Below are 26,165 nucleotides of genomic sequence, written 5' to 3'. Positions count from 1 at the left end.
ACCACAAGCAAGTGGGGCTATATCCCAGAAATATAGATTCCATATTAGAAGAACTATTAATATAATTGAACAAATAGTTCAAAAGAGATGAAATATCATATAAATAGTTCCATAAGTGTTAAAAATGCCTAAAAAGGCTTTGATAAAATTCAACATATACCTCTAATTTTAACTCTTATTTAATAGGAATAGGTGGATATTGCTTAACATGATTTTATGTGTGTGTATGTATGTGTATATGTGTGTTATATGGACATAAACACATACAAAGAAAAAATAAGCACTGTTAACTTTATTGCTTAACACTTCCCTAGAAGTACAAGCCAATACAAATTTTGAAAATAGAAGTTATAAAGGGAGGCCAATTTATCAATTAAAATTGCAGGTGATAAGATTGATCCCCTATAATAAAAAAGAATAAGACAATCCACTGAAAAACCTATTGGAAGTAATAAAAAATACTAAGATGACTGCTAATAAATATTAAAACCAAAAATGTATAGCTTTTCTATATGTAGACCTTAGCCTCTTTTTAAAAAATATACTGGAAGAAACATTTACAATATCAATATTGTAAACATTTACAATTATGATACTAACACAGTAAAAGTGCTAAATGTAACTGGAAGTAAATCTAACCAGAGTTGGCAAGAACAGCCCTTAGTACTGCTATTCACTCCTGGTTCCCCAGCACTTAGACACATAATAATAGATACGTATTTGTCAAATTGTGGAACTGGCTCACAGATCAACGGAAGAGAAAAGAGTATCTAGACAAAGACAAAGCACATTTAATATGTTGATCATAGTAACTGCCAATATATAAGTAGTTCCCATGTCCCAGGCACTGTTCTACACTCCTCACCTGTAGCCTAACATGTGATCTATCCTGGAGAATATTCCATGTGCACTTGAGAAGAATGTGTATTCTGCTGCTGTTGCGTGGAGTGTTCTGTATAATCTGTTGGGTCCAATTCGTCTATAGTGTTGAATATATTCAAGTCCTCTGTTTCCTTGTTGATCTTCTGTCTGGTTATTCTACCTATTATTCAAAGTGGTTTATTGAAATCTCTTCCTATTATTGCATTACTATTTTTCCTTTCACTTTTGCTTCATATATTTGAGTGCTCTGCTAGGTGCATATATATATTTATAATTTTTATATCTTCCTGGAGAATTGACCTTTTGTAATTATATAATATCCTTCTTTGTCTCTTGTGCCTATATTTGACCTAAAGTCTATTTTGTCTGATATAAGTATGGCCACCCGCCTCTCTTTTTGTTACCATTTTTATGGAATACTTTTTTTCCATTATTTCACTTGCAGCCTACGTGTGTCTTTACAGCTAAGGTGAGACTCTAGACAAGACATAGTTGCATCTTTCAACACCCCGTACCTGAAATAACTCATTTAATTCTCACAATAACCCTATGCAGATGGTGCTATTGTCCCCATTTTTATTTTTTTAATTTATTTTTTAAATATTTATTTTTTTATTGGGGAACAGTGTGTTTTTCCAGGGCCCATCAGCTCCAAGTTGTTGTCCTTCAGTCTAGTTGTGGAGGGCGCAGCTCAGCTCCAAGTCCAGTTGCCGTTTTCCATCTTAGTTACAGGGGGTGCAGCCCACCATCCCATGTGGGAATTGAACCAGCAACCTTGTTGTTGAGAGCTCATTCTCTGACCAACTGAGCCCTACGGTCCCCCCTCTGGAAGCTCAATGGCAGCTTGTTGTCTTCAATCTAGTTGTGGAGGGCGCAGCGCACTGGCCCATGTGGGAATCGAACTGGCAACCCTGTTGTTCAGAGCTCGTGCTCTAACCAACTGAGCCATCTGGCTGCCCCTGTTGTCCCCATTTTTAGACGAGGAAACTGAGGCACAAGAAGGTTAGGTAACTTCTAGATACAGTGAAATTGGAATTTGAACTAGCACTTCACTCAGAGGTCATGCTTTTTGTATCTATCCTACTATATAGTTAAATTGAGATTTTTAATCTAGAGGGAAGGTGCGGGGGAGGAAATGGATTATTTAAACATAATTTTGGGACAACTATCTAGCCCCTTGGGGAAAAAATTAAGCTGGGCCCTACCACATTTGTTGCACCAAAATAAATTCTAGAAAGAAAAGATTAAAAAGGAGGAACGATTAAAATGAAAGAAAGAAAACCCTAACAATTCTAGTGAAAAACACAAGCAAATATGTTTAGGGTCCTCTAGTAGGAAATACTTTTGACTGCAGAAAAATCTGAAATTCCTGCAAGCAAAAGATGCCTTAAATAAAGTAAAAAAGAGACAAATGACAATTTGCAATATACATGACAAAAGTTAGTTGCCTTAATTTAGAAAAAACGTCTTAAAAAGCAGTGAGATAAATTAGAAAGACCATAGACAGTTCACGGAAAAGGAAATGCAAATGACAACCAATCAGTAAACATGAAAACAATGTCTGCCTTTTCTGATTATTAAGAATTACACTTTGAAACAAGACATCATTCTTCATCTCTCACACGGCAAAGTTTAAAGATTTGATAACACACACTGGTGTTGAGGATGGGGGCCCACAGACATTCTCATGCGTGGCTGGGCAGTGCCACCTGGTTCGTCCTCTTTGGAAGACAATTTGGCACTACCTATCAGAATTTTAGATCCGCCTAACTTTCAACTCCTTACCCTTAAGGATTTATCCTACTGCTAACCTCACACATATGCACAAAGATATGCAATCAAAGGTGTCATTGCAACTTTGTGCAGCAAAACTATAGAAACAACAAAATATCCATTACCGGGATATAGACCCGTAAATTATAGAGCGTCCGTGGATGGAACACCATGAGGCTGAAGGATCTATGTGTGTTCCTAGGCATAGATGTGTGGTGTATATTAACTAACAAAACGAAGACAGAGTACCAGGACTATGTTCCTGGTTGGGTTTAAAAAGAAGATGCAGGCATAGAAAATGTGTCAATATTTATGGAAAAATTCTTGAAGAAAACTTGAACAGGAAACTTGACCGTGCTTATGTTTGGGAGTGGAACAGAGGTCTGGGATAGCAGAAAGACTTTTCATTGTGTATTATTTTGAAAGGTTTGATTTTTTCCCCCCATAAGCATCTGATTTTCAGAATTTAAAAAGAATATTTAAGAAGAGGCCAATTATAAGGGAGAATATTATTTAACATACTTCCCCCTGAACTTTCTTTTCAAATTTGTTTCTCAGTGGGTTCACCAGTTCTTACATTAAACTTTTACATCTGGAAGGGCTGCAGAGACCACCTCCAGTCCTCATTTTGTCCATGAGGAAAATGAGACCTAGAAGGTTTCAGCAAGCTGCCTGGGTGGGGTTGGGGTGTCCCCTGGCCTGTCTGCAGAGACTGGCTCCTCTAATGACGCTGCTTCAGGACAGGGACCCATGGCCCTTTTATGCGTACGACCAAAGCTTCATCCTCGGACTTGTTGCCCTTTCCCGGCGCCGAGTCCAGCAAGTCTCATTCCACGTGCATCCATGTGAAGAATCTTTTAAAATGCAGATTCCCGGCACCTTCCTGGAGAGTCTGATTCAGTGGGCTAGGGCAGGGCCCTTAAACCTGCGTTTTAGCAAGCCCCCCCACCCAATGACTCTCAAGTCTTACTGGAAGCCACTGGATGGGTATGGCCCTCTCTGATCTGCCCAGCTCAGCCCTGCTGGCATTGTTTGTGTATCCAGGCTCACTCCCCTCCCCTCAGTAAGGGAAAGTGGGGTGCTCCAGCTCACCAGGGCGGAAGTGGCCGAGCAGACCTAGGTGCTTGGACTTCCAATGCAGCACTCTATGCATGGATTCCTTTCCCTCGGGCCCCTGCTCTGCTGAGATGGAGGATGGCTCTCCAGCTCACCCACCTCAGGGGTGGGCACCTGGATGTGGAGGTGGGAGGCAGCCTGGGAGTCATGGTTGCATCTGGGGTGACCCTCACCCCATCAGAGCTCCCCTGAAGCAGGCCTTGGGAGAAAATGCTGACAAGCATATTGGACCTGGAAGAAGTTTGGCCTGCCTGGGCTGGGGGAGGAGCCGCGGGGCGGCTGTGGGAGGATTGGGATCCATGCCCACCAGCACTGACAGTGCTCCGTTGTCCCTGTGCCACAGAGCCTTGGACGAGCCACTTTTGTGCTCAGGAGTCGAGCAGGGTTGTTGGGCTACTCAGAAGCACCTAACGACAGATCTAGAAGAAGAAGGGCCAGTGACCGCTCATCTGCCTAAACCCCAAACCTCACCCACTACTCCAGGTAGGTGCTCTTGCTATCGTGCCACCCAGCGGGGCTAAGACCCTAGCACTAGCTCCTTCCTCAAGCCCGGGAAACGTAGCCACCCCACTGCCATGGCCTGTGGCTCTCCACTCAGTGCTTGGGTGAAGGCTCTCCCTAAGCCCTCCTAAACCCACAGCCTGGTGGGCGGGTGCAGGGGAGTGCAAGCAAGGCACAGTCCCCTCTCCAAAGGACTCTATCCTAGATGACCCTGGCTCTCAAGGCCTGGGAAGGGGACCAAAGCTCTCTGGCTCTGGCTAAGATGCTCCCTGCTCTGCAGAAATGCCCCCAGCCTGGGCTGCTAGCTGGGTCCCCTGAGTGGCTCTTGCCCAGCTGACCCTGGTTTGGGACAGGCCCAGAACCCAGCCAGACATGGCTGTTCTGAGAGTTCCCTGCCTCTCCTCCCTTTTTACTCAGGAAAGAGTTATGACAAATGGTATCTTCACAGACCGATAGAGCTGGAAGGGACCTTAGTGATACCGTGTAACCTCAATCTTTTATTTCTCAAGCATTACTTATATCAATAGTGTCATTTTTAAATGTTACAGCTGGACAGAGGAGTCAGGTGTAATCTTGTCAGAACAGCACAGGAAGCTCGTAGGTCTCAGGTAGCGCTTCCTGGTTTAGGGGCGTCCTTTCTACCTGGTCCCTAGGAGCCTCGGCCCCAGGATCCTTTCCTCTCCTTCCACCTATGGGGTGACTCCTAGCAACTCCTCCTGCCTTGTGAAAAGGATACTGGCGGTGTTAAAGCTAGGTTAGCATCTAAGTGAGGCTTTCTTCCATATTTAAGTAAGTAAACGAGTTAATAAATAAAATCAAGAAAGGACTGGCTAGTCAAGAGAGGCTGTAACTGGGATAAGATTTCTCTGAGAGTGTCTTTAAAATCTCTTTTCCGGGAAAGAAACAGCCATCCTGTGTGGGCTGTTGGCCAAGAACATTGTAATTATTGCTATTATCGATAAAAGTAATCTTAGATATAGTTCTTTTCTGTGCAGATCAAAGTGCTTGATGTTCACATCTCCCTTAGAATTTCCTGGTGCGGCCTTGTGAGAGCTCCCCAGGGCCAGGAGTCTTAGCCCTAAGCACTATTTCACTTCCGTGCCTCTGTCCATGCCCACTGTCCCCACCCTGGGCTGAACCCTGGTCTAGAGCACTAGGTCTCCCGTCTAGAGTACTGGGAGAGGTGGCATCGAGTCGTGGTAAAGAACTCAGACTTGGGAGTCAGGTGGGTTTCCCACCGGATTCCCAGCTCCACCGCCTACTGGTACTAGCATTATAATCTCTATGTGCGTCAGTCTTTTCATCTGTAAAATGGGGATAACAGCAGGACCCTAGGGGTACTATGAAGATCAAAGTTAATATCTGTAAAGCGCTTGAAACATCATCTAGCACTTGGTGAACGCTTAACACGTGAGCTGTGCTCACTACAAAAGCCTCTTCTCCCCCAGCCACACTATTCAGCCTGATTAACCTCCCTGAAGCACAGTGCGGTCGTCTCACTCCCCAGCTCGAAAATCATCCATGGCTCCCCATTGCATCTGTAGTGACGGTGCTCTAACCTGCCCTTTAAAGGCCTCCAACGCAGGACTCTATCATTTTCTTTGTGTATAAGAAGGAATCCGAAACATGTGCTGAGAGAGAGGGTTTCCACCCTCAAGGTGGGTAAACTGAGACCCTCAAGAATGGCAGTGCGGCCACCTCAGCTGCGGGTTTGATCCAAGCTCTTCTGCCTCCCCACCCATGGTCCAGATATGACAGCCCTGGATGTTGGGTGCTGGATGTGCACATGGGGGAGGGTTGGCTTCCCTTGGATCTGCTGGGCCTCAAATGCAGGGAGCCCTGTATTAAACTCCGACCCTCATGGTTCCGATTAGAGTGAGGAGAGGATGCCTGGCCACAGGCCAGAACAGGCAGTGACTGCAGTTAAACTCGCACTCTGGAAGTTCAGGCCAGGTGGCAGACGTGACGTCATTGTCCTTATTCATCCCTGGAAGGTGGCCAAAACCTCAGCTGGCATAGCTCAGGTGGGAAGCCTGAAGCCAGCAGAGACCCCTGTGATCTGGCGCCTTCGATGGAGAACGCAGAAAGCGCTGCACTCAGCCTGCATCTCAGCTGCTTCTCTGACAGAAGGGAGGCCATGTCCCAGGGAAAAAGGAGCAGTGGTTGGAGTAGGAAGGCCCGAGTTCAAAACGGGGCTCCTCACCTGGTGCGGAGAACTTGCCAGGTCAATGAGCTCCTCTGAGTCTCTATTTTCCCATATGTAAAATGGGAGGATAATGCCAATTTCATAGGGTGGCTAAGAGGCCAACATGGAACTAACGCTCAGAGTACCTATGCAGTGCCTGCAAGGGGTGGCCATTCAGTAATCTGAAGTTATTCTGGTCGGTCCATCAGAGTGGTTTTTCCAGACTGCCCCGTGGAGCTGCCTCAGTGCTGCCAGCCTCTTGCTTTCCTAGCTGAAAACTTCCTCCCCTGGCCTCCACTCCAAGACGAAGGAAAGTGGTGGTGTTTTGGCAGAGGAGGGGAGGAGAAACAGTCCAAATCTTCCCAGACTCCTGGCAAGGGTGAGAGGCACAGCAGGGGAGAGACAGAGTTCTGTCTGATTTCCTCAGATTTTTCCACTCGGGTGACGCCAAGCTCAGGAAGCCAGAAGTGAAGTGACAAGGAGGGAACAGACAAGATCCTGCTGGTTCTTGCAGGGAGGTAGTTTTCTCTTGATTCATTCAACAAATGAATGAATTTGCTGGGATTCCAGGTATATGCTAGGCACTGGAACATGTAACAGCAAGTAAAACAGACATAGACGCTGCCCTCATGGGGCTTTCGTTCTAACGAGGGTGGAGGCAGATGATAAACAGCATAAGCTATGCATGACGTCAGTATGTTAGAAGGCGATAAAATGCAATGGAAAAAGTGAAGGAAAGGGGGATCGGGAGTGCCAGGGACTTGTGTGATTAAATAGGGTCTTTAGGATAGGCCTCACTGAAAGGCAACTACAATTCTCTGCTCCTCTGGGAAGACTGTGGGCTCAGAATCAGGCCCAGGTGCTTTTCAAGAGCTACTAGGAAAGGAGCAAAATCTAGAAGCCCTTCAAGTCCCAGCCCAGATGCCATGCCCTTCCTCCCAAAGCTTCAACAGCTCCCTACAAATTAACTGCAAGTCATTCAGCCTGAGATTCAGGACCGCATGGCCCAATCTGTCTGTTATCTCACCAGATCCTTCTCTCCCTGCCTCTGCAGCCAAACCATTCTACCTGCCATTTCTAGAATATTTCACTCTGCTTCCATCCTCCACTCATTTGTCCCTTTTGCCTGCCCCCCCCCACCCTTGGTTTTTGTCAGCCTAGAAATGCCACATGCCACCAAGTCCCTGGCCCCCTGGGGCTGTGCTCTCTGAGCCCTATTACCTTGACTTGTACCTTTCTCATTGCGAGGCCCTTACTCTGTCTTGGGTATAGCAGTTTACTGTCTGATCTCTCCCCCTGGCTGGAAGTGCCCCAGGCAGAGCATGAAGCTCTTTCACCTCCGGCAGGTGTAGGGCTCGGCAAACCTTGGCTGAATTGAGTGTGACCGAGCTCAAAGACCCCCAGCTACACCAGGACAAGCTGGGGGGCACCTTTGGCCCATTTGGACGAAGAAAGCAGAAGCCGGAGGCCAGTAGGAAAGGAGAGAGGGAACTAAAACGTAGGTGAGATACGATGGAGGAGCCAGTGAAGGAAGGGGAGAGAGAAATCCCCACCATATTTTTTCCAGACTGGTAGACAGTCAGAGACAGAAGGACGGGTCTCTTCTACCCGAGAAGTAGCTACCACACCCTTCAGCATCCCAGGCCAGTGCTTCTTTGTGCCTAACTAGAATACCTCTTGCTGCAGCTGGAGCTCATTCCTCTCTGGATTCAGGTAGCTATTTGAGTCCTCATTCAGCATGGACCAGAGTGGCTTTCCTAACCCTCAACCCAAGGGGCAGGAGCAAGGTCATCATGAGGCTGGCCCCTTGCCTGGGGACTCGTGCCCTAGTTGAGGAGGCCAGTGACCCCTCGGACCACACAGAGACTGCCTGGGGGCCAAAGTGTGGAGGCCCCATGAGTCATGACTGTTTGTGCCAGCCAGTCATCCCTCAGCATCTCTTCAGGGCGAACCTTCGACAGCAAATCCATAAGTAGAGAGCCCCCGTCACAGTAGCACTGGTATTCTTAGGCCCCTCATGTTCCCGGCCCTCTCTGCCCCCCAGGCCCTGGGAAGCCATGTGACCCAGACCTGCAGCCTCTGCCATCTGGCTTCCACCCATCACTGGAGCAGCTGTGCTGACAGAGAGGCTGCTCCCTTTGCCTCTCTCTGATCCCCCTCCCTCCTTGGCAGCCAGTGTGCTTCCTGCCCTACCGAGACAGATGGGGCCAGAGTCTGGTGTCCCTTCCATCTCTGCTGCCCCGATAGGTGGTACATGTCCATCTGTGGGACCCAAAGTCCCTCGGGAAAAGCTTGAACGCCATCTGAGTCCACCTCCCTGTCTGTGTTAGTGCATGCAGGCTGTCCTCCTGGAATAGCCTGCTCCTGGCCTCCATATGGCAGCTCTTCTTCAACTGGGAAGCCCCATATGCGCTCGAGGCTGGGTACATGGCTGCTGGAAGCAGACTGGGCTCAGATCTCCCTTCAGACACAATAGTTCCCTTCTTGGGGTTGTTGTGAGGATTAAAAGCTCGTGCTTGCAGAGTCTTAGCACAGTGTGTGGCAGTAAGCCTTCAATTAATGTGACTCCTGCTGTCCATCCTTTAAGAGCTGCCTCAGCTAACCCTCCTCCAGGCAGCCTTTCTGGATTGCCCAGGGCTCCCAGCATTCCTTTTCCAGGCCTCCGGAGTGCACTTATGCTGACCTGTCATGGTTTCTTTAAGGGTTTGTGTACCCACTAGAATCTTATGCCTAGACTATAAGGGCCTTGAGTGCAGAACAGAGTCAGGTCCACTACTTTGCTGAATAAATAATTTTGTGAGTGGCATGGGGGAGGCTGGGACTAAGAGACTAAGAGAACAGGATTGATCCTGCCAGGACTGACTTTTTCTTTTTTAAAAATTTTTATTGGGGATATTGGGGAACAGTGTGTTTTTCGAGGACCCATCAGCTCCAAGTCAAGTCATTGTTTTCAATCTAGTTATGGAGGGTGCAGTTCAGCTCCAAGTCAAGTCATTGTTTTCCATCTAATTGTGGAGGGCGCAGCTCACTGGCCCATGTGAGAATCGAACCAGCGACCTCGGTGTTGTGAGCGGTGCGCTCTAACGAAGTGAGCCAACCGGCCGCCCAGGACTGACTTTTGCAGGGTCTGTCCTAGAAGACCAGGATGTCCACACCAAGCAGTGTCAGCAACACCCAGGAACTTGTTAGAGATGCAAATTCTCAGGCTCCACCCAGACCTCCTGCATCAGAGATTCAGGTGGGCCCAGCAACCTGTGGGGTAACAAGCCTGCCACGTGATGTTGATGCTCCCCGGTTTGAGAACCACAGCTCTAATGTTTCAAAGTAACTCAGGTTCATAGGAGGTGGAGTTCCTCTCGGGGGTCTCGGCTGTGCGGAAGGCTTCCGAGAAGGCTGTCAGGCTGGGCTCCAGGGTATGGCTCCTGCTGGACCCACAGCTTGTGCTGATAGGGCTGGTGCAATGGGCACACGCCCCCCCCCAGGTCTCCCCCTTTCCCAAGTGGCCCTAGACCCAAGGGGATGCTGCTCGCACCTTGCCGTGATGCTGGTCACTCCCCACGGCCACTGGCCAGCATCCCCTCGAGGCCACTCCCTGCAGCAGGGTCCCCAGGACAGACTTCTGGATTGTGAGGGCTGAGAGAGACCCTAGAGATTGTTGGCTACACACACATATGCTCTCACATACACCAACACACACAAATATAGAGACACACATCAATGCATATACAGACACAACTCAGTGTGTACCTATAAACACATAAATGTGCATGCACCCCCAAACCCAAATTATAGTCACAAACACAATCTCAAGCATAACCAAATACCCCCTAAAACATACACAGACACACACAAAACACATCGATACACCTTAAAATATACAAACACAAATGTATAGACCCACTGTATCCATTTCCTAGGACAGCTGTAACAACTGTCATAAACAGGGTGACTTAAAACAGCAGAAATCCATTCTCTCCCAGTTCTGGAAGGTAGAAGTCTGAAATCCAGTTGTTGGCAGGGCCATGCTCCCTCTGCAGGCTCCAGGGAAGAATCTTTGCCTCTTCCCGCTTCTGGTGGTTGCTGGCAACCCTTGCAGTTCCTTGGGTTGTAGCTGCATTGCTCCAGTCCCTGCCTCTCTCTTCAGTGGCTTTCTTTTCTGTGTGTCTCCATGTAGCCTTCTTATAAGGACACCAGTCATTGGATTTAGGACCCACCCTAACCTAGTATGACTTCGTTTTAACCACTTATAGCTGCAGAGACCCTATCTCTAAATAATGGGATGTATATAGTTTTTAAAAATTGAGATAAAACTGACATATATTATATTAGTTTCAGGTGTACAACATAATGATTTGCTATTTGTATATATTGCAGAATGATCACCACAATAAATCTAGTTAACATCCATCACCATACACAAGTACATGCACATAAATAAGGTCATATTCTGTGCTTCCAGGTGGACTTGACCTTTGGAGGGTTACTGTTCAACCCAATACACCTACAGAGCCCAAATTACACGGGCCCAGAGAAAGGGCCAGACACACACTCACGCACCCCGGAGGATGGGAGCTGGAGATCCTGAGGGGAGAGAACCCCTCAAAGTCAGAGCTGCTCTTTCCTCCTCTGTAGCCCAGCACAAAGTAAGTCACACCCCAGTATGGGTGCTACTTTTCATCTTGGTTGTGCTCTTTGTTTGGCTTGGTTAGATATGCACATGGTACAAAATTCAAAACGTAAAAAGAGAGAATATAATGACAGTAAGTCTTCCTCCCTCTGCCTCAGCTTCCACCTAGTTGCTCTCCCAGAAGGCAACCGCCGTCAAGAGTTTTTTGCGTCTCCCTGCAGAGAAAATCCAGGCGCAGGCAGGCGTTCTCCATGTGCTGCCTGCATCTTGCTTTCCTTACTGAACAGGCATCTGTTACTCTGCATTCTGATTGGGTGCTTTCGCACTGTTTGGGTCCCCCCCACCTGACTGTGCTCCAACTGAGGGCAGATCCCTTTCATTTACCTTTCCTCCCCACTTCCTAGTTCAGGGCTGGCACAGAGCAGGTGTTCAGTGAAGGCTGGTTCTAGCTACACATTAACAAATCATCAACCACTGGTTGGGTCCGCGTGAGCCAGGGCTCAGCCTCCTGGCTGTAGAGCCTGGATCTCTCTGTCTCACCTCGCATGTGGCACCATCCACCAGAGTCCATATTGGCAGCAGGAGCTGCCGGGGTGGGATGGCAGCCAATCGCATCCTGCTGCTGTGCACCTTCCTTCTGGCTGTAACTGGGGCTGAGTCTGGATCCACGGGGTGTCTGCCAAGTGTGCATCTCCTCTCCCATGCCCTCCCCTTTCAGTGTACTCAGGACTCCTGTGGGAACTCCAGCAGGGAAGAGTCTCGGGAGAGGACAACGTGGGGGTAGGGGAGCGCTGCTGCTGTGAGCCCTTTGCCCAGTCTCTGCTTGCTGGAGGCTTAGTCCAGACTTGTTACCACGGAGACGGGAATTAAGGCGATAACTGTGTCAAACTGAAGCCCGCAGTTTCACCTGCTTCTGTGGTAATGTACGTGCTCCCCAACACTGGGATTTGAGATGGGCCACATTTTTTTTCTAAATCAAGACAGAAATGGCTGCCTCAGTTAAGATTTCACCATGCCCTCAATTTACTGATTGAGGGGAGCCCCAGGGGGAGAAGGAGACGGAGGTGGGCAGGGGCTGCCCAGCTTGAGAGATGGAAGCCAGGGGAATGTTAGCCAGCGGCACCCTCCGCTCATCAGCGAAGGAGGGGCTTAGGTTAGAGGATTTGTACGAGGCTCTCCAGCCACAGCACTCGGGGTTTGAGATCGATCCTGGGGGCCAAATGAGACCCCTCCTAATCCCACCGCCAATCATTCCTTTCTTCAACAAATATTTGTAAAGCACTCAGCTCTGCCTAGCTCAGCAGAGAAAAGAAAGAGCAAACCCAGCCATGGGTTCTGTCACCAAGGAGCTTTCCATCCACTGAGGGAATCGGCCACTTGCTATGACATCCTGTAAATAAAAATCAAATGTTCTAGGTAATAACAAGGAAAATAATACCTAACCATATCGAGCCATTGCTGTGTGCTAGGCACTGTTCTAAGGGTCTCATGTGAATTGGTTCACGCAATCCTCACGTTCACCCAATAAGGTAGATGCTATTACCATCTCCATCTGACAGATAAGGAAACTGAGGCACAGGTCAAGAAACTTGCCCAAAGACATGGAGCTAGTAAATAGCAGAAGCGGGATTTGGACCCAAGGAATCTAGCTCTCCATAGGGACCCACATTTAAATGCTACACTATGGCTGGCTGGCCCCCCGTTTACCCAACTGAGAGCTGTGCTGGGGGGCGGGGGCACTGAGCCTCCTCCCTGATCACTGCTCTCAGATCTTGATGCTGGGGTCAGAACTGTACCATGTCCGCCAGGAGGAGTTATGATCTGGGGAGAAGGGTGCCTCTGGCTTCCGGGCCAAACTCTAGGGGTCCGGTGGCCACCTTGATCTTCCTGGCTCAGCCAGACCCTTGGATCTTCTCTCTGAGGAGGTAGCCTGCATAGAAGCCACTGGGCTACTCCACTCCTTCCACCCCATCGACAAACTCGAGTGGGAGCTGGTCAAAATGAGGGCACTTGAGGAGGGAAGAAGGCTTTGAGGCAGAAGGAACAAGGGAAGCTGATGGTGCACGTGCCTGGAAAGATCAGGCCTTCCTTTCTAAGTAGGAGTTTTCTGGTTATAAACAATAATGTATACGCATATCAAACCATTTTCCAAATTCAGAAAACATTTTTAAAAAACTACTGACAGTACCACCACCCAGAGAGAACTGGTCTTTTTTTCTATGGCAATAATTTTGTTTTTTATTCTTTCTTTCCTTTTTTTTTTCAATGTTTAGGATTGAGATCATCTTGTTTAACAGCATTATATTCTGCTGTTCTTACTTTCCTGCCTTTTTATCACAAGCAGGGAGTCACCCCCGCCCTCGTCCCGGTGCCTCCCAGCATCACTGCCCAGCTCCCAGGGGTCTGGGCATCAATGACGTGCCCACATCTGCATCTTCCTCCTGCTTCCAGCCCCATTGGGGCACTATTATGGCTGCTTCCTGACTTGGGGCCATAGGCAGAAAGGCATGGGCCCCTGAAGGGGGTGCAGGGTCTTCAGGGCAATAAAAGGAAGCTTTCAGGCAAGGAGAGGGGTCCCAGAGGTGAAACGGATGAGGGGGAAGCCATCGACCACACTCAGCTTCCAGCATGGTCCCGATGGCCACCTTCTCCCCTTGCGGCATTCCATCTCTCTGTGCCACCTGCAGCCTTTCCTCCCCTTTAGTGGGGAGTCCCTTAGATGTTGACAGATCTGAGAGCCTGTCTTCCTGTACTCCAGAAATACAGCCTTCCTGGAATGGGCAAAGCCGCTTTCTCCCCAGTTGTGCCTTCAGAGGCCTCATGATACAGTGGAACCAGACAGTTCGATTCCAATCCTGCCTCACTCTCTGCAGGTGTGTGACTTTAGGCCACTACTGAACCTCTTTGAGCCTCAGTTCCTTTGCCTGTAAAATGGGGATACTGATAACTACTCCTAGCTTGCTTGTGAAGTGTAAATGACAAGCAGTGGACAACCGTCAGAAGGCACCCAGTGCCATGCCTGGCCCCTCGCAAGGTCTGTGTCATCTCCTTTCCCTTTCTTTTCCTGAGGCCTTCTCAGGAGCTGTACCCACTTGGGGCCTGGAGTGCATTCCCAGAATTTCCTGTCAGCATTCACTTTTCTCCATTTAGCTTCCGTCTTGAGCCTGAGGGCATTATTCCTGGAGAGGGCTGGGCCATCAGATGCCCTGGGCTCAGGTCCCACTGCTCACTGGCCACCAGACCTGGGCTAGTCACTTAACTTCTCTGTGCCTGAGATTCCCCACCCATAAGATAGGAGAACAGCAGAACTTACCTGTTCTTTGTCTAGGAAGCAAACACTGCTCTAAGAACTTTCAACAACACAGAATTTAGTGCAGGGAATACCATTAATCACAAAATCCCTGGAAGGGTTAAAATCTGGGTCTTCAGAACAGAGCAGAACTAACCCACCAGACAAACCACTCCTCAGCCACGGCCAGGATATGACTACTAGAGCCTCATCTGCAAGCCAGGGATCAGGGAGCCTCTGCAGCCTGTACCAACCAGTATTGCCTCCGGCTCCTCACTCCCACCCCCCACACTCCAGAAACCAGTGACTGGACATTGATCTGCTTCAAAGAACTTCCTCTCCTTAGCATTGCTTGTCAGCAGAACACAGCCCAAGCAGCAGGAAGACGGCCTTCTCCTCCCTTCCGCATTATAAATCTATTTCCAGTGCATCTAATTGATGGACCCTGATCTGTATTCAGATTCCCAGCTGCAAGGGAGTATTGGAAACGTAAATGTTAGCTTTCTAGTTTCTGCAATATAGGAAGGCTCACTAGAAAGAGGTGGGCATGGATGCTAAAGGCCATTGACTGTATCCAACATGTAATCTGATAGGTGCATTAAGAAAGTTGGCGCGGTGCTTGGCATGTAGAACAGTTTCAATAGATGTTAGCTGCTGTTCTTATTATTGGGCCAGGGGCACCAGCGGGCACTGCGGGGCCCTGCCCACCGAACCCAGGCAAAGAGAAGCCGCCTCAGAAGTGCGGTGCTGTCCATGGTGCTGAACAGCCCTCTGCGGGTCCCAGCTGCTGTCAGCCTTAGGATTATAGTGGGCTGGACGGCCAGGTGGAACCCCAATCCACTCACCCCATGCTGTGGCTTCTGAAGGAAGGCTGACCTCTGTCCTAGGAAGAGAACAGCAAAAACAACAACCAACATGTGTGGTACACATAGTTTATAAACATATCTCTGTACCATCTGTAACTCACAACCACCTGGTGTAGGCAGGATGGACAGAATTATGTCCATTTTATAGAAGAGAAAACTGAGCAGCAAGAGGTTAAGTTGCAGTTAGTAAGTAATAGAGCCAGATGCACACCAATCTCCTGACCCAAAATCATATGCTCTGATTTGGCAAGCAAGACTTGGTCACCAATGGTGAGCTATCGGAAGGCAAAAGTGAGTGTGTGCAAATGTATGCCCACCGGGGCCTGGAGTGCATTCCAGAAGTTCAGCCAAATTTGATTCTTTCCTGCCCCTGAGTGTAGCCCTGGATAAAGGACCGTCTGTCTTTTATTAATGCCTACTACTACATGCTGGTCGTTTTGGGAGAATCACAGTGACATGGGCCCTGCCATCAAGGAGCCCATGGATTTGCGGGGGGACTAACTGGCTGTTCATGTGAATGGAGAGATGAGAGAATAGTACCAGACAGTGGTGACAAACAGGATGGGAACAAGGTGCAGACCAGGGTGCTCACTGCAGGAAGGCCTAGGGCATAGGATTGGAGCTGGACCCAGGGCTTTAAACGACGATGATTCCAAGGCCCCAGCCTAGCCCCGGAGGGAGTGGCTGAGGCTCAGTCAGGGCAGGGCAGGCAGCTCGGAGAGACAGGAGGACAGGGCAGGGAGCAGGCATGGCGCCCCATGAAGTGGCCGGGCCAGTGACCTCTGCCATAGGGAGAAATGCACGAGTTTGAGATTCAAGTGAAGAGGTGGTGAGGGTCTCTGTAGACCTCCCACCAACTTTCCAGTCTCAGAATGAGCTGGGAGCGGGGAGGGGAGAGCTCCTGAGGAGAATATAAGGACCGGTCTCATGAGCTGCACCACTGCAATGTGATTTAAGGGGTGCTGAGCTAACATCTTCATCCCAAACCTCCTCAGCCTCCCTCCTTATTCAGGGGAAGTCAGAAAACATTTTGGATCTTTAAGAACTCCTTATTTAGATGCAAATAACCCTGGAAATCTGAAGCTGGTGTTTCTCCATCATGGATACACATAAAAATTGACTGTCAATTCTCATTCTTAGTATGTGGAGTGGGGTGTGAGTCACTGGATCCACTAAACACCTTCTGGGTGATTCCAGCCCTGCTCCCACCCCCAAGGCTGACAAGTCATTGATCCAAGCCTGAGGGCACCGAGGGGAGCCAGAAAACCCAAGATCTGATCTCAAATCCACCACTTTCCCCAGCCTTAGGCAAATCTCTTAGCCTGCTGGCGACCTAGTTTCTTTATATGTTAAGTTGGGCCAACCATCCTTTGCAGTAAAGATATGAGGAGAGGGCTGTTTAGAGCAAGGAAGGACTTACTGACACTTAGGAGAAGATGCATGGCCAGCTGGCGTGGTGGGTGGGGAAGGACATTAACCAGAACCATCATTGCAATAACAGCCCCTGCCCTCCTCCCTCTCCTCCTAGCAGTGAGAGTGAACCTGGGCCGCTGAGCTGATGTCCTGGAAGGGGAGGGAGTACAGATCTGAGAACAGCCGGCATGGAAGGGACTATGAGGAAAGACCCAGAGCAGAAGGGGAGGTGGGAGGGGGTGCCCATGGCCAGGAATTCCAGTTTATTTTTTTAATATCCAGAACCATGGGAAATAATCTTTCCTGTTGTTAACAAAAAGGTGATGAATTATTGAAGAGACTGAGAAGGCCAGGCAGCAATGGGGTTGTGGGGGAGGAGGGTGATGGTGGGGTAGGCGCTGTAGCTTGGTGCATTCTGGGGGTGACAGCGTTGGGGGAGAAGGTGGGGGTGGCTCCCCACCCACAGTTTGTTCTCCTAGGACATGGTTTATGACTACAGTGATGTGTTTGTCCTAATCAAAATGCAGTCCCTAGAGACCAGCTCTTGGGAATTCATGTGGATAGTGGAGCAGAGTGAGCTCTCGGCAGCGCCAAGAAATGCAGGCTGTGTGGCTGCAGGATGAGTCTCTGAGACATGTGGCATCCTAGCTCCAGCCTGGCCATCAGAGACCTCCCATCAAACCTCCTCGTCTTATAGACAGAAGGCCCAGAAGAGGGCTGTCACCTGCCCAAGGCCACACAGGTGGCCCAGAGCGCAGCTCTCCTGGGATCCCTTTGTCCATGGCACTTTCCCTAAAGGCTGGGAAAGTGCACCACCCTAAAAGGCTGGGAAAGTTTCTATCCCTGGACTAGGACTTGAATGCGGTCGTCCCCTGCTTCTGCCCCCTGCCCAGCACTGCCAGCTCAGTAGAGGCCCAGTGCGTCCAGGAAGTAGCAGAGTAGAGGCTTACAAACTGCCCCGGTTCAAGGGCCAGCTCTGCCACTCACTAGCACCGTGACCTCGGGGAACTTATTTTACCTCTCTGGGCCTTAATTTTCTCTTTCATCTAGGATGACTCCAGTACCCTAGGTACTTGAGGATTAAATGAGCTAGTGATTAAAGGGGAAGTATTTATCCTATATCAAGTGTTCAATAAATATTAGCTATTAATAAGACTGGCCCCTCCCTAGCGATTCCTGGACCACCCCCGCTCTGGGATTTGGGCTCCCCACACACAGGAATTGGCCTTGAGGAGAGGAGTGGGGAACAACGTGCTGGCCTGACTAGTTAGGGCAGCAGTAGGAAGGAAGGCTGTGAGTGATGGGCCAGAGGAGTAAGAAAGACAAAGCAGTTCTTTGTCCAGTGGCGGAGGAAAACTTCATCCAGGCCTAAGGACTGCTAAGCCTCCAACTTTTGCCACTGGAGTCTGGGATGAGGAAGAAAGGGGAGGGGAGAAGGCCACACACTCCCCCATCAGAGGAGACGTACGGTCGAGGAAGGGACGTGAGAATCCTGACTCACCAACCAGCATTCACACTATCTCTCACTGCCCCTTTTTGGCCCAAAAAGCAAGGCTGACATTTGCTTTTCCTGCACTGGAAGAACACAGGCAACAGCCCCCTACAGGCTGCAGTTTGTGGGGTACTGGACCGTCCCTTCCCATACGGCACATTGCTGCTTTTGCCTGTTCCAGAACAGAGTAGGTGGAAGGAGACTAGGAATGGTTCACTCTGGGCCCCTCACCACCATCTCACAAATAAACCAATGACGATGATGATAGTACTGGCTAATATTGAGCACATGTAGTTCTCAAGCATGGCGGGAGTTATCTTATCTCATGTTCACAGTGACCCTGTGAGGCAGTATTGTTACTATCCCCACTTTGCAGAGCTGGAAACTGAGGCTCAGAGAGGTGAAGTCACTGTCCATGGTCAACACAGCTAGCAAGGGTGGATCTGGCATTTAAGCCCAGACAGTCTGCTCCAGAGACCCCACTTCTTCCTGATGCCCTGAACAGACTCCTTGTGCTCTGCTGTGAAATTCAAGGCCAAAGAGAGGAGATCCCTGATGCCCCTGCAATGGGCAGGTTTGTGCCCTGGCTCTGTGTTCCTTTAGCCTACTCAGATTTCAAGTTTTATACTCTTCAGTGCTGGTGCTTTGGTCTCCAGGAAGTTTTCTGCCTCTCTTCTTCACATCCAAAAGCTAGCTTTTCCCTCCAGAAAGAAGGAAGGTCCAGGCATGGTTTATGGATGAGGAGAAAAGGCTTGGCGATGTTTTAGGTTTCCATGGCAACGTTCTCCCTCATGACTTCCTTGCTTGCTACCAAGAGAGCTCAGGAGGGTGGTGGGGTGGGAGGGAGTCTCTTCTTTCTTCTCCTTCCTCACCTCCCCTTTGAGTTGGGCAGCCAGGTGAGCTGAAAGCCTGTGCCCGACCCAACCCTGCTACGTGGATGCCACCCCACTCCAAGCTTAGGGGCTGGGACCTTGTAGCTGGGAGTGCTAGGCAGAACAACAGCCTGGGCCAGGCCTCCTAACAGCAATTCTCTCCCCAAATCCCAAAGGCTGTAAACTCCCTGAAGAAGGCCTCATGTTTTTACCTCCAGGGTCTACACAGGGCCTAGCAAGAGTAGATACTCAACGGACTTTTGTTGAAGGAATGAATGAACAAATGGAAGAACAAACCAGTGATCCATCCTACACGGTAGCCATGAGTATTCATTTTCACTTTCCCACAATGCCGTGCTCAGTCTCCCTTCTGAGTCTCTGCCAAGATGGTTCTCTCTGCCCATGCTTCCCCAACACACTGTGCTGATTCCAACACCTCCTCAGAGTTCAGTCTGGAGGTCACTTCCTTGCAGAAGGCTTCTCTGACTGCTCCAGAGTGGGCCCTCCCCATGGTTCCCTTTACCCAGGCTTTCAGAGTGTGCCTTGGGTGCTTGCCTGGCTCCCCCAGTGAATCTGGGAGCCTCATACGGGTGGGAACCAGTCTGCCAGGCCCCCAGAGCCTGGCGTGATGCCTGGCTCACGGTAGGTACCGAACTCTTTGTGGAAGGAAGGCAGGAACAGAAGGAAGGAGGGAGAGAGGGAGGGAGGGCATAAAGGAGGAATGCTTTTGGAATGAGATTGAATGAGGGAGTGGGAGTTGAGTGGAAAAGAGCAGCTTCCAGAACTCAAGCCTTCTTTTTAGAGCCAGATGGGTGCCCACAGCTCTTCGCAGCCCAGGACACCGTCCCCTTCCCTTGTCATGCATAGTATTAACCATATAATACCAACAATCACAAGTCCTTATAGTTGTGTAGCAGTTCACCACGGGCTCTCACATCCTTGGCTTGCTTCCAGTGCCCAGACAGACCTGGGAGGGGCTTATGAGCTGTTCGCCTCATTTTAAAGGTGAGGATTCAATGCAACCCAATGGTGCTGGGCACCTGCATAGCCGTGTGACAAAAAATGACCTTAGACCCTTATCTCACACCATATGGAAAAATTAACTCAAAAATGGATCATAGACGTCAATGTCAGAGTTAAAATTGTAAGATTTTAAAGAGAAAAATCTTTAAGACCTTGAGTCAGGCAAAGATTTCTTAGATACGATACCAAAAGTATGGTCCATAAAAGAAAATTTGATATATTGGACTTTGTCAAAATTCAAAACTTTGGTGCTTTAAAAGATATCATGAAGAATATGAAAAGACAAGCAGCAGACTGGGAAAAAACCATTTGCAAAACACATATGTGATGAAGGACGAACATCCAGAGCATAAAGATGAGGAAAGGGGCCCTGAGGGATGTTGCTGCCAGAGAAAATGACCAGGGTCCCTAAATCTTGTGGTCCCTCCACTGCACTTGTTCTTTTGCAGCAGCACCGCAGCTGAGCGGAGCCCCCAGGCAGGCCTGAGTTGGAGCCTCACGGGAGAACTGACTCAGGTAGGACGTCTCACCAAAGCCTTCAGATGCCCCCCTCCCCCAGATTCGCCTCTCTCCTCAGTGCCTCACCTCATTCCTCAGCGCGGGCTCCCCCCAGTGGCCACCAGCAGAACTGTAGCTTCCTGCTGCTGCTGACCCACCGACAGCCTGAGATGGCTGGATGCCTGCCCCATCCCCCAAGAGACCCCAGAAATGCCATCTCTGCTCCTCTGACCCTCTGGCAGAAGGCTTACTGTTAAAATGTACCATGTTCAACGTCAACTACTATAAGTTTACATTTGGTTAAATCTGTTAGTGTAAATGAGTTAACCAGTGACCTGGCTGTAATAATACAGTGGGCAGCCTATGCAGAAAAAGAGGGGGCAGAAAGTCGGGAAACTTAAGATAAGCAAGAAGCTCCCTGCTCCTGCTAGATACTAATTTGGAGGGGAGGAGGGTGAGTGTGTGCTCTCTTTCCTTTTTCCAGGGCTGATCTCATTATACCCTTTCCCCTGTTTTTGTGATGTAGCACGAGGAGCCCCAGACTCCGAGGCCACCTCCCAGCACCTGCATGCCAGTCCCTTTACCTCTATTCGCTCTCCATCCTCGCCTCCCAACCTTCCCTACCTCCTAAAACCGTTCCGCTCTGCTCCCTGGGACTCGGCGTCCACTTTTCATGTGATAGACACCGATGTGATACTTCTTGTGGTCTAGGCATTGTTCTCAACGCTTGACAAATCTTAACTCACTGTTCCCATTGATAGCTCTGTGAAGTGGGTACTCACTGATAGCACAGGCCCCCTGTACGCTGGTCACGGAGACCTGCAGTAGCTTGGTTGAAGTCGCTCAGTGAGTAAGTGTTGGAACTGGGATTCGGTACCCCAGAGCCCAGGATGCTCTGAAACACCCCCAGCTCCTCCATGCCCCCCTTCACTGCGAACTGAAACCCAAGACTCCCCAGGACCCCACTTCCTTTAACCCCTCTCCGAGAATGGTTTATGTTTCTCCCCCATCACCACTGGCCTGGGGAGGGGAGAAACAGCTTCCTTGCTTCTCTTTGCAACTTGCGGACACTTCTTCCTCGCCACGAAAGCACCCGTCTGTCTTGGACCCTTGGCATCCACCTAGACAACCTGCTCTTTGTTATAGGCATTGACTCCTCGCCCCAGGTCAGGCCCCTCCATCCCCAAAAGGGTCCGATTCCTGCCTCACTGTCAGGCCAGTACTATTCCTGTCTTTGTTCTTACTGATTTCAATTCCCACATATCCAGAGATGTTCCTTCTGCCAACTGGACAAAACAATTCTCCAGGTAGTCCATCAAAAGAGGGTTTATTTGGGAAAAGAAAAAGAAACAAAACCACCACGGCCCTGTGAGGATGCACAGCTCGGGCTGCTCGCCTCGGCCAGCCGCCCACCTGCAAACACTGCCCTCTTGTCAAGACGGCCCCTTGCATAAATAAACCCCTCTTCTGGAAGTTAGAACTATAAAGTTGTTTTTTTTAAAGACTTACTTTGTGAGGGACTTTTTTTTTTAATTTTTATTGGGGAATATTGGGGAACAGTATGTTTTCCCATCAGCTCCAAGTCAAGTCATCATTTTCAATCTAGTTGTGGAGGGTGCAGCTCACTGGCCCACGTGGGTGTTATGAGCACTGCACTTTAACCAACTAAGCCAACCAGCCGCCCCTAGAACCATCAAGTTTTAACAGGAAGTCAGGACTAGAGAGTAGCAGGGAGCCCGGCTGCACCCATAGACCTCCCAGTTCTATGGTTAGTCATCTTAAGATGCCAGTTCACTTTTATCACTTCCGACGCTCTCATGGTGACACTCCTCAGCTGCTCACTCCACGGTCATGCCCTAGACCTTATCACTACCGATAACTGCAATCCCAGGTTCAATGTCACCCAGATCATTTTCCAGCAGCCACTTCCTACGTCAGCTCGCACCCTCTAGTACTCAACCATCTTCTTACCCACTGGAACTTCAACACCTTTTACTGTTCCTCACCCATCTCATGTCCCGTTTCTCTTCTTACCTGGCTCAAATTCCACATCCAATCATTAAAATTACTCCCCTGTATACATCTTCAACCCTCTGGTCTCCTTCTCATACTTGCTCTGGAAAACCTCTCCTGTGGTTAAAGCTAGTTGTCGGCCTTTTTCACACCTGCAACCACGCCGATGAGTACAGCTGGGAGGCATGCACCCAGCTTCAGTCCAAGACCAGGAACCTCCACGGGCCCTTCGTGCCGTCCGGCGATCCTACTACATTCTCCTAATCCATGCACGAGATCACTCCTCTAGATTGCTATTTCCACCTTTTTTCTTGTCCTCAAACATGCCCATCACCAGGATCTCCCACTCACCTGCGGCCTTTGCCTTATTTTACTGGGAAAATAGAAGCAGTGAGGAGATGCGTCTACAAGCTCCACCTGCACGCCTGCCTCCCCTCCTGCTACCAGGGGTCAGCTCTCTGGTTCTGGGCAAAGGCCACCGTCACTTGTGCACTAGTCCCCAAGCCCTCCCACATCCTTACAGCTAGTTCTCCATTGTTCCTACGGTCACCTACTGGGCCATCAAAATCAGCACACCGTGTGCGGCTGTTTCTCCCATCCTAACCGCTTTCACCTCTTGTTACTCTGCGAACGAGCTGTTCCTCCCCATTGGGTCCAAATCCTCTCCTGTCCTTCTCTCTTGCACCTGTTCCAGTCTGGCCACCAAATAACTCGCATGTCGTTTCAACAACGACCAATTCTTGGTTGTCATATTATTTGACCACATCAACACAACTGATCCCTCCCTTTTCCTGGACACATTTTCTTTCTTTGACTTCCAGGACACCACCCTCTCCTGCTGTTCCTCCTTCCTCACCGGCTGTTCTTCCCAGTCCCCTTTTCTGTTTCCTCCTCATGTGCCCAACCTCGCGATATGGGAGCCTCCCAAGGCTCAGGTCTTGCACATCCCTCTATACTCGCTCCTCTGGTGATCCAGTCTGAGGCCTCTAAGAGTCACCCATATGCTGGTGCCTCCCGGTTTCTCCTCTGAATTGCAGGCTCACGTATCCAACCGCCTGCTTGACATCTCCACTTAGCACGCCCAAACCCAGTTCCTCATCCCCACCTCCACCCTGCACTTCCTGTCTTTCCCAGCCAATCACAGCACCTGCATTTTTCCAGTTGTTTGGGCCCAAAACAGTCATCCGGACTGTTCCTCATACTCCCCATCTGATCTATTAGCAAACCTTGTTGGCTTCACCTTCAAAATATTTCTTGTGTCTGTCCATCTTTCACCACTTCCGCGGCTTCCATCCTGGCCCAGGCTACCCTCATCTCTCGCCTGGATTGCTCCAATTTCCTCCTCACGGACTTCGCTGCTTCTATTCTCTGCTTGTCCCTACCCCTATTTATTCTCAGTACAAGAGCCAAAGTGATCCCTTTATACTAACTCATTTCATGTCACTCCTTGGCTCTGCCTGTGCCTTCACTCTCTCTCCCGCCAGACACCCTCGCCTATTTGTTCTTCTGCAATGCCAGGGAGCTCGCACCCCCAGGCCCTTTGCTCTGCCTGAAGTGCCCTTTCCCGGGCATCTGTGTGTTGTGCTCCCTCTCTTGAAGTCTGTGCTCTAAGGTCATCCTCTCCATGTGGTCCTCCCCGATCACATTCTTTACAATTCTAATCTCACCCTCACCCCTGCACCGCCTTGCCCCACCAGAATCCCACCGAGGGAGGGATTTTATTTGTCTTGTTCACTGATGCAGTAGTCTGGCACAAGGCTACAACAGCGATAAGAATTAGTTGTTCACGAAATAGTTGTTAAATGAATGAATGAATAAGCCCACTTTTCTTGAATGAGAGTGAAGAGTTTCTAGGACGAGATGAGGTCTGGAGCCAAAACAAATGATCTTTTAAAATCAGGACAACTTTGCAGGTGAGTCCAAGCAGCTGCTAGTTGCCTCCAGTTTTCACCTGCATTTTCCATTCCTATCCATGCTTGAAACACATTGATCCAGTGACCAGAGCCCTGTACAAAGTGAGTCTTCCCTAAATAGTCAGGCTCACTGGATTGGCTCACGTCCCTGGGTAGGTGCGATCTCCCCGGTTCCACATCACCATTAGACAGTGACGTTTACTGAGTCACTGCTATGTACCAGGCACGCTCCATCCTTACCTAATTTCGTTGTAGGAGCTATTTATTGCCTCTCCTGGGATCTGGATCAGAGAATCGTAGGACGTTAGAGATGATCAGCAGTGAGCCCTGTCTGTTTCAGCATCTGTCTTGTGAATGCAGTGGCTCCATTCTCCAAACTAAATATTTCCACTCTGACCTGCCTTTGTGAAGTTTGTTCATTTCTATATAAGAAAAGCTTCAGAAAGGTAGAATTAGACAGATTAGATGTGCATTTTACAATTCTTTTTGTTAAGGGATCAAGTGGTCCAAAATATAAACGCTCCCGGGCAATCTGGGCTATTCTGCCATCGTGTCCCTGGGTTTGAGGACATTTTTCTCTTGTAGGATGGGGCTGCATGCCATCTCAGGGACCCCGCCTGCCTTGACCAGTTACAAGCTGGCACTGGGCACTGGGCCTGATGTGCACGCCGTGCCCCTTCCCCCAGCTCCCTCGCAGGCTCCTGTGTTTTGCAAAGTGAGAGAGGTTCCTCATGTCTGCCCTACGTACCCCTCTGTTCATCAGGGAGCCTGTCAGGATGGCTGTCTCACTGAGCAACCTGGATGTGGCGGAAAAGGCACAGAACATATCATCGCAGGACTGCTTCCAATCTCACAGCACTGTCCTGAAGGGACAGCCCTTTGGGGGCATCCCCACTGTGCTGTTTCTCAATATCATCTTGTGGGTGGTGAGTCCTGGACAGGCCATGCAGTCTCAGCTGGGGTAGACAGTCGAAGTTTCACAAGTGACACAACAGGGGCCCCAGCTGTTCAAATGGACACTGGCCACAGTTCTGGGGACTCCCTGGATGGTAGTCCCATGCAGGGTGGCCCTGTGTGGGTGGGCCTTGGGCAGGAGGGTGCTGAGAACAGGTAGAATTCCTAAGTCTCTCTCCCATGCACTATGGTCCACAGGCCTGCCTGGCCAGTGCCCTTGGGACTCCATTCTCTCTACCATTGCTGATTTCTTCAAGGGGTATCTTATCCGATAGCTCCAAACATGCCAGCACCTTCATTCAACAGACTCTGAACATCCACTCTGTGTCAGGAAGCTGCTGGCCACTGGGAATCCAGAGTTGAAAAAGGCATGGCCCCTACCCTGACAGAGCTGGCCACCTAGTTGGGGAGCCCCTGGGGACCTCAGGGACAGGGTGTCTCCCAGGGAAATGCAGGGGCCGTTGAGCGGAAGGCATCATGAGCTCTCTTGCCCCATATTGCCTTTCCTGGCCTGTAGCTCATCGTTTTGGTTTACTCCTTCCTTCGGAAAGCCGCGTGGGACTATGGGCGCCTGGCTCTGCTGATCCACAATGACAGGTGAGGAGAGGCTGGGGGATCAGGATGAAAGCTGTTTGCTTCCTTGGGGGGTGTGCTGCAAGCAGAACATAGCTCTGACCCGTACCCAAGCTGCAGCAGATGTCGTGTCAGCAGGTGGCATCTCATTACCCATCCCTGCCCCTGCTCTGGC

General features: G+C 49.7%; 1 protein-coding gene across 7 annotated transcripts in view; it reads left to right on the top strand.

Moving 5' to 3' along the window:
* TMEM63C (transmembrane protein 63C) overlaps positions 1-26,165 on the top strand; it is a 112,230-nt gene that overhangs the window by 53,055 nt on the left and 33,010 nt on the right. For 4 of the 7 annotated variants that reach the window (XM_033107830.1, XM_033107831.1, XM_033107832.1 and 1 more), the window contains 4 exons: positions 4,115-4,254; positions 20,489-20,555; positions 25,227-25,389; positions 25,935-26,014. In XM_033107830.1, the coding sequence (XP_032963721.1) occupies positions 25,240-25,389; positions 25,935-26,014 (230 nt within the window). In that variant the 5' untranslated portion in view covers positions 4,115-4,254; positions 20,489-20,555; positions 25,227-25,239. The remainder of the gene's footprint in view (positions 1-4,114; positions 4,255-20,488; positions 20,556-25,226; positions 25,390-25,934; positions 26,015-26,165) is intronic. The other 3 variants (XM_033107834.1, XM_033107837.1, XM_033107835.1) reach the window with 3 other exon arrangements.

Source organism: Rhinolophus ferrumequinum, chromosome 6 (genome assembly GCF_004115265.2).
Source record: "Rhinolophus ferrumequinum isolate MPI-CBG mRhiFer1 chromosome 6, mRhiFer1_v1.p, whole genome shotgun sequence".
NCBI classification, from domain to species: domain Eukaryota; kingdom Metazoa; phylum Chordata; class Mammalia; order Chiroptera; family Rhinolophidae; genus Rhinolophus; species Rhinolophus ferrumequinum.
Note: the sequence above shows the minus strand (reverse complement) of the source record. Positions and strands in the feature narration are given on the sequence as shown.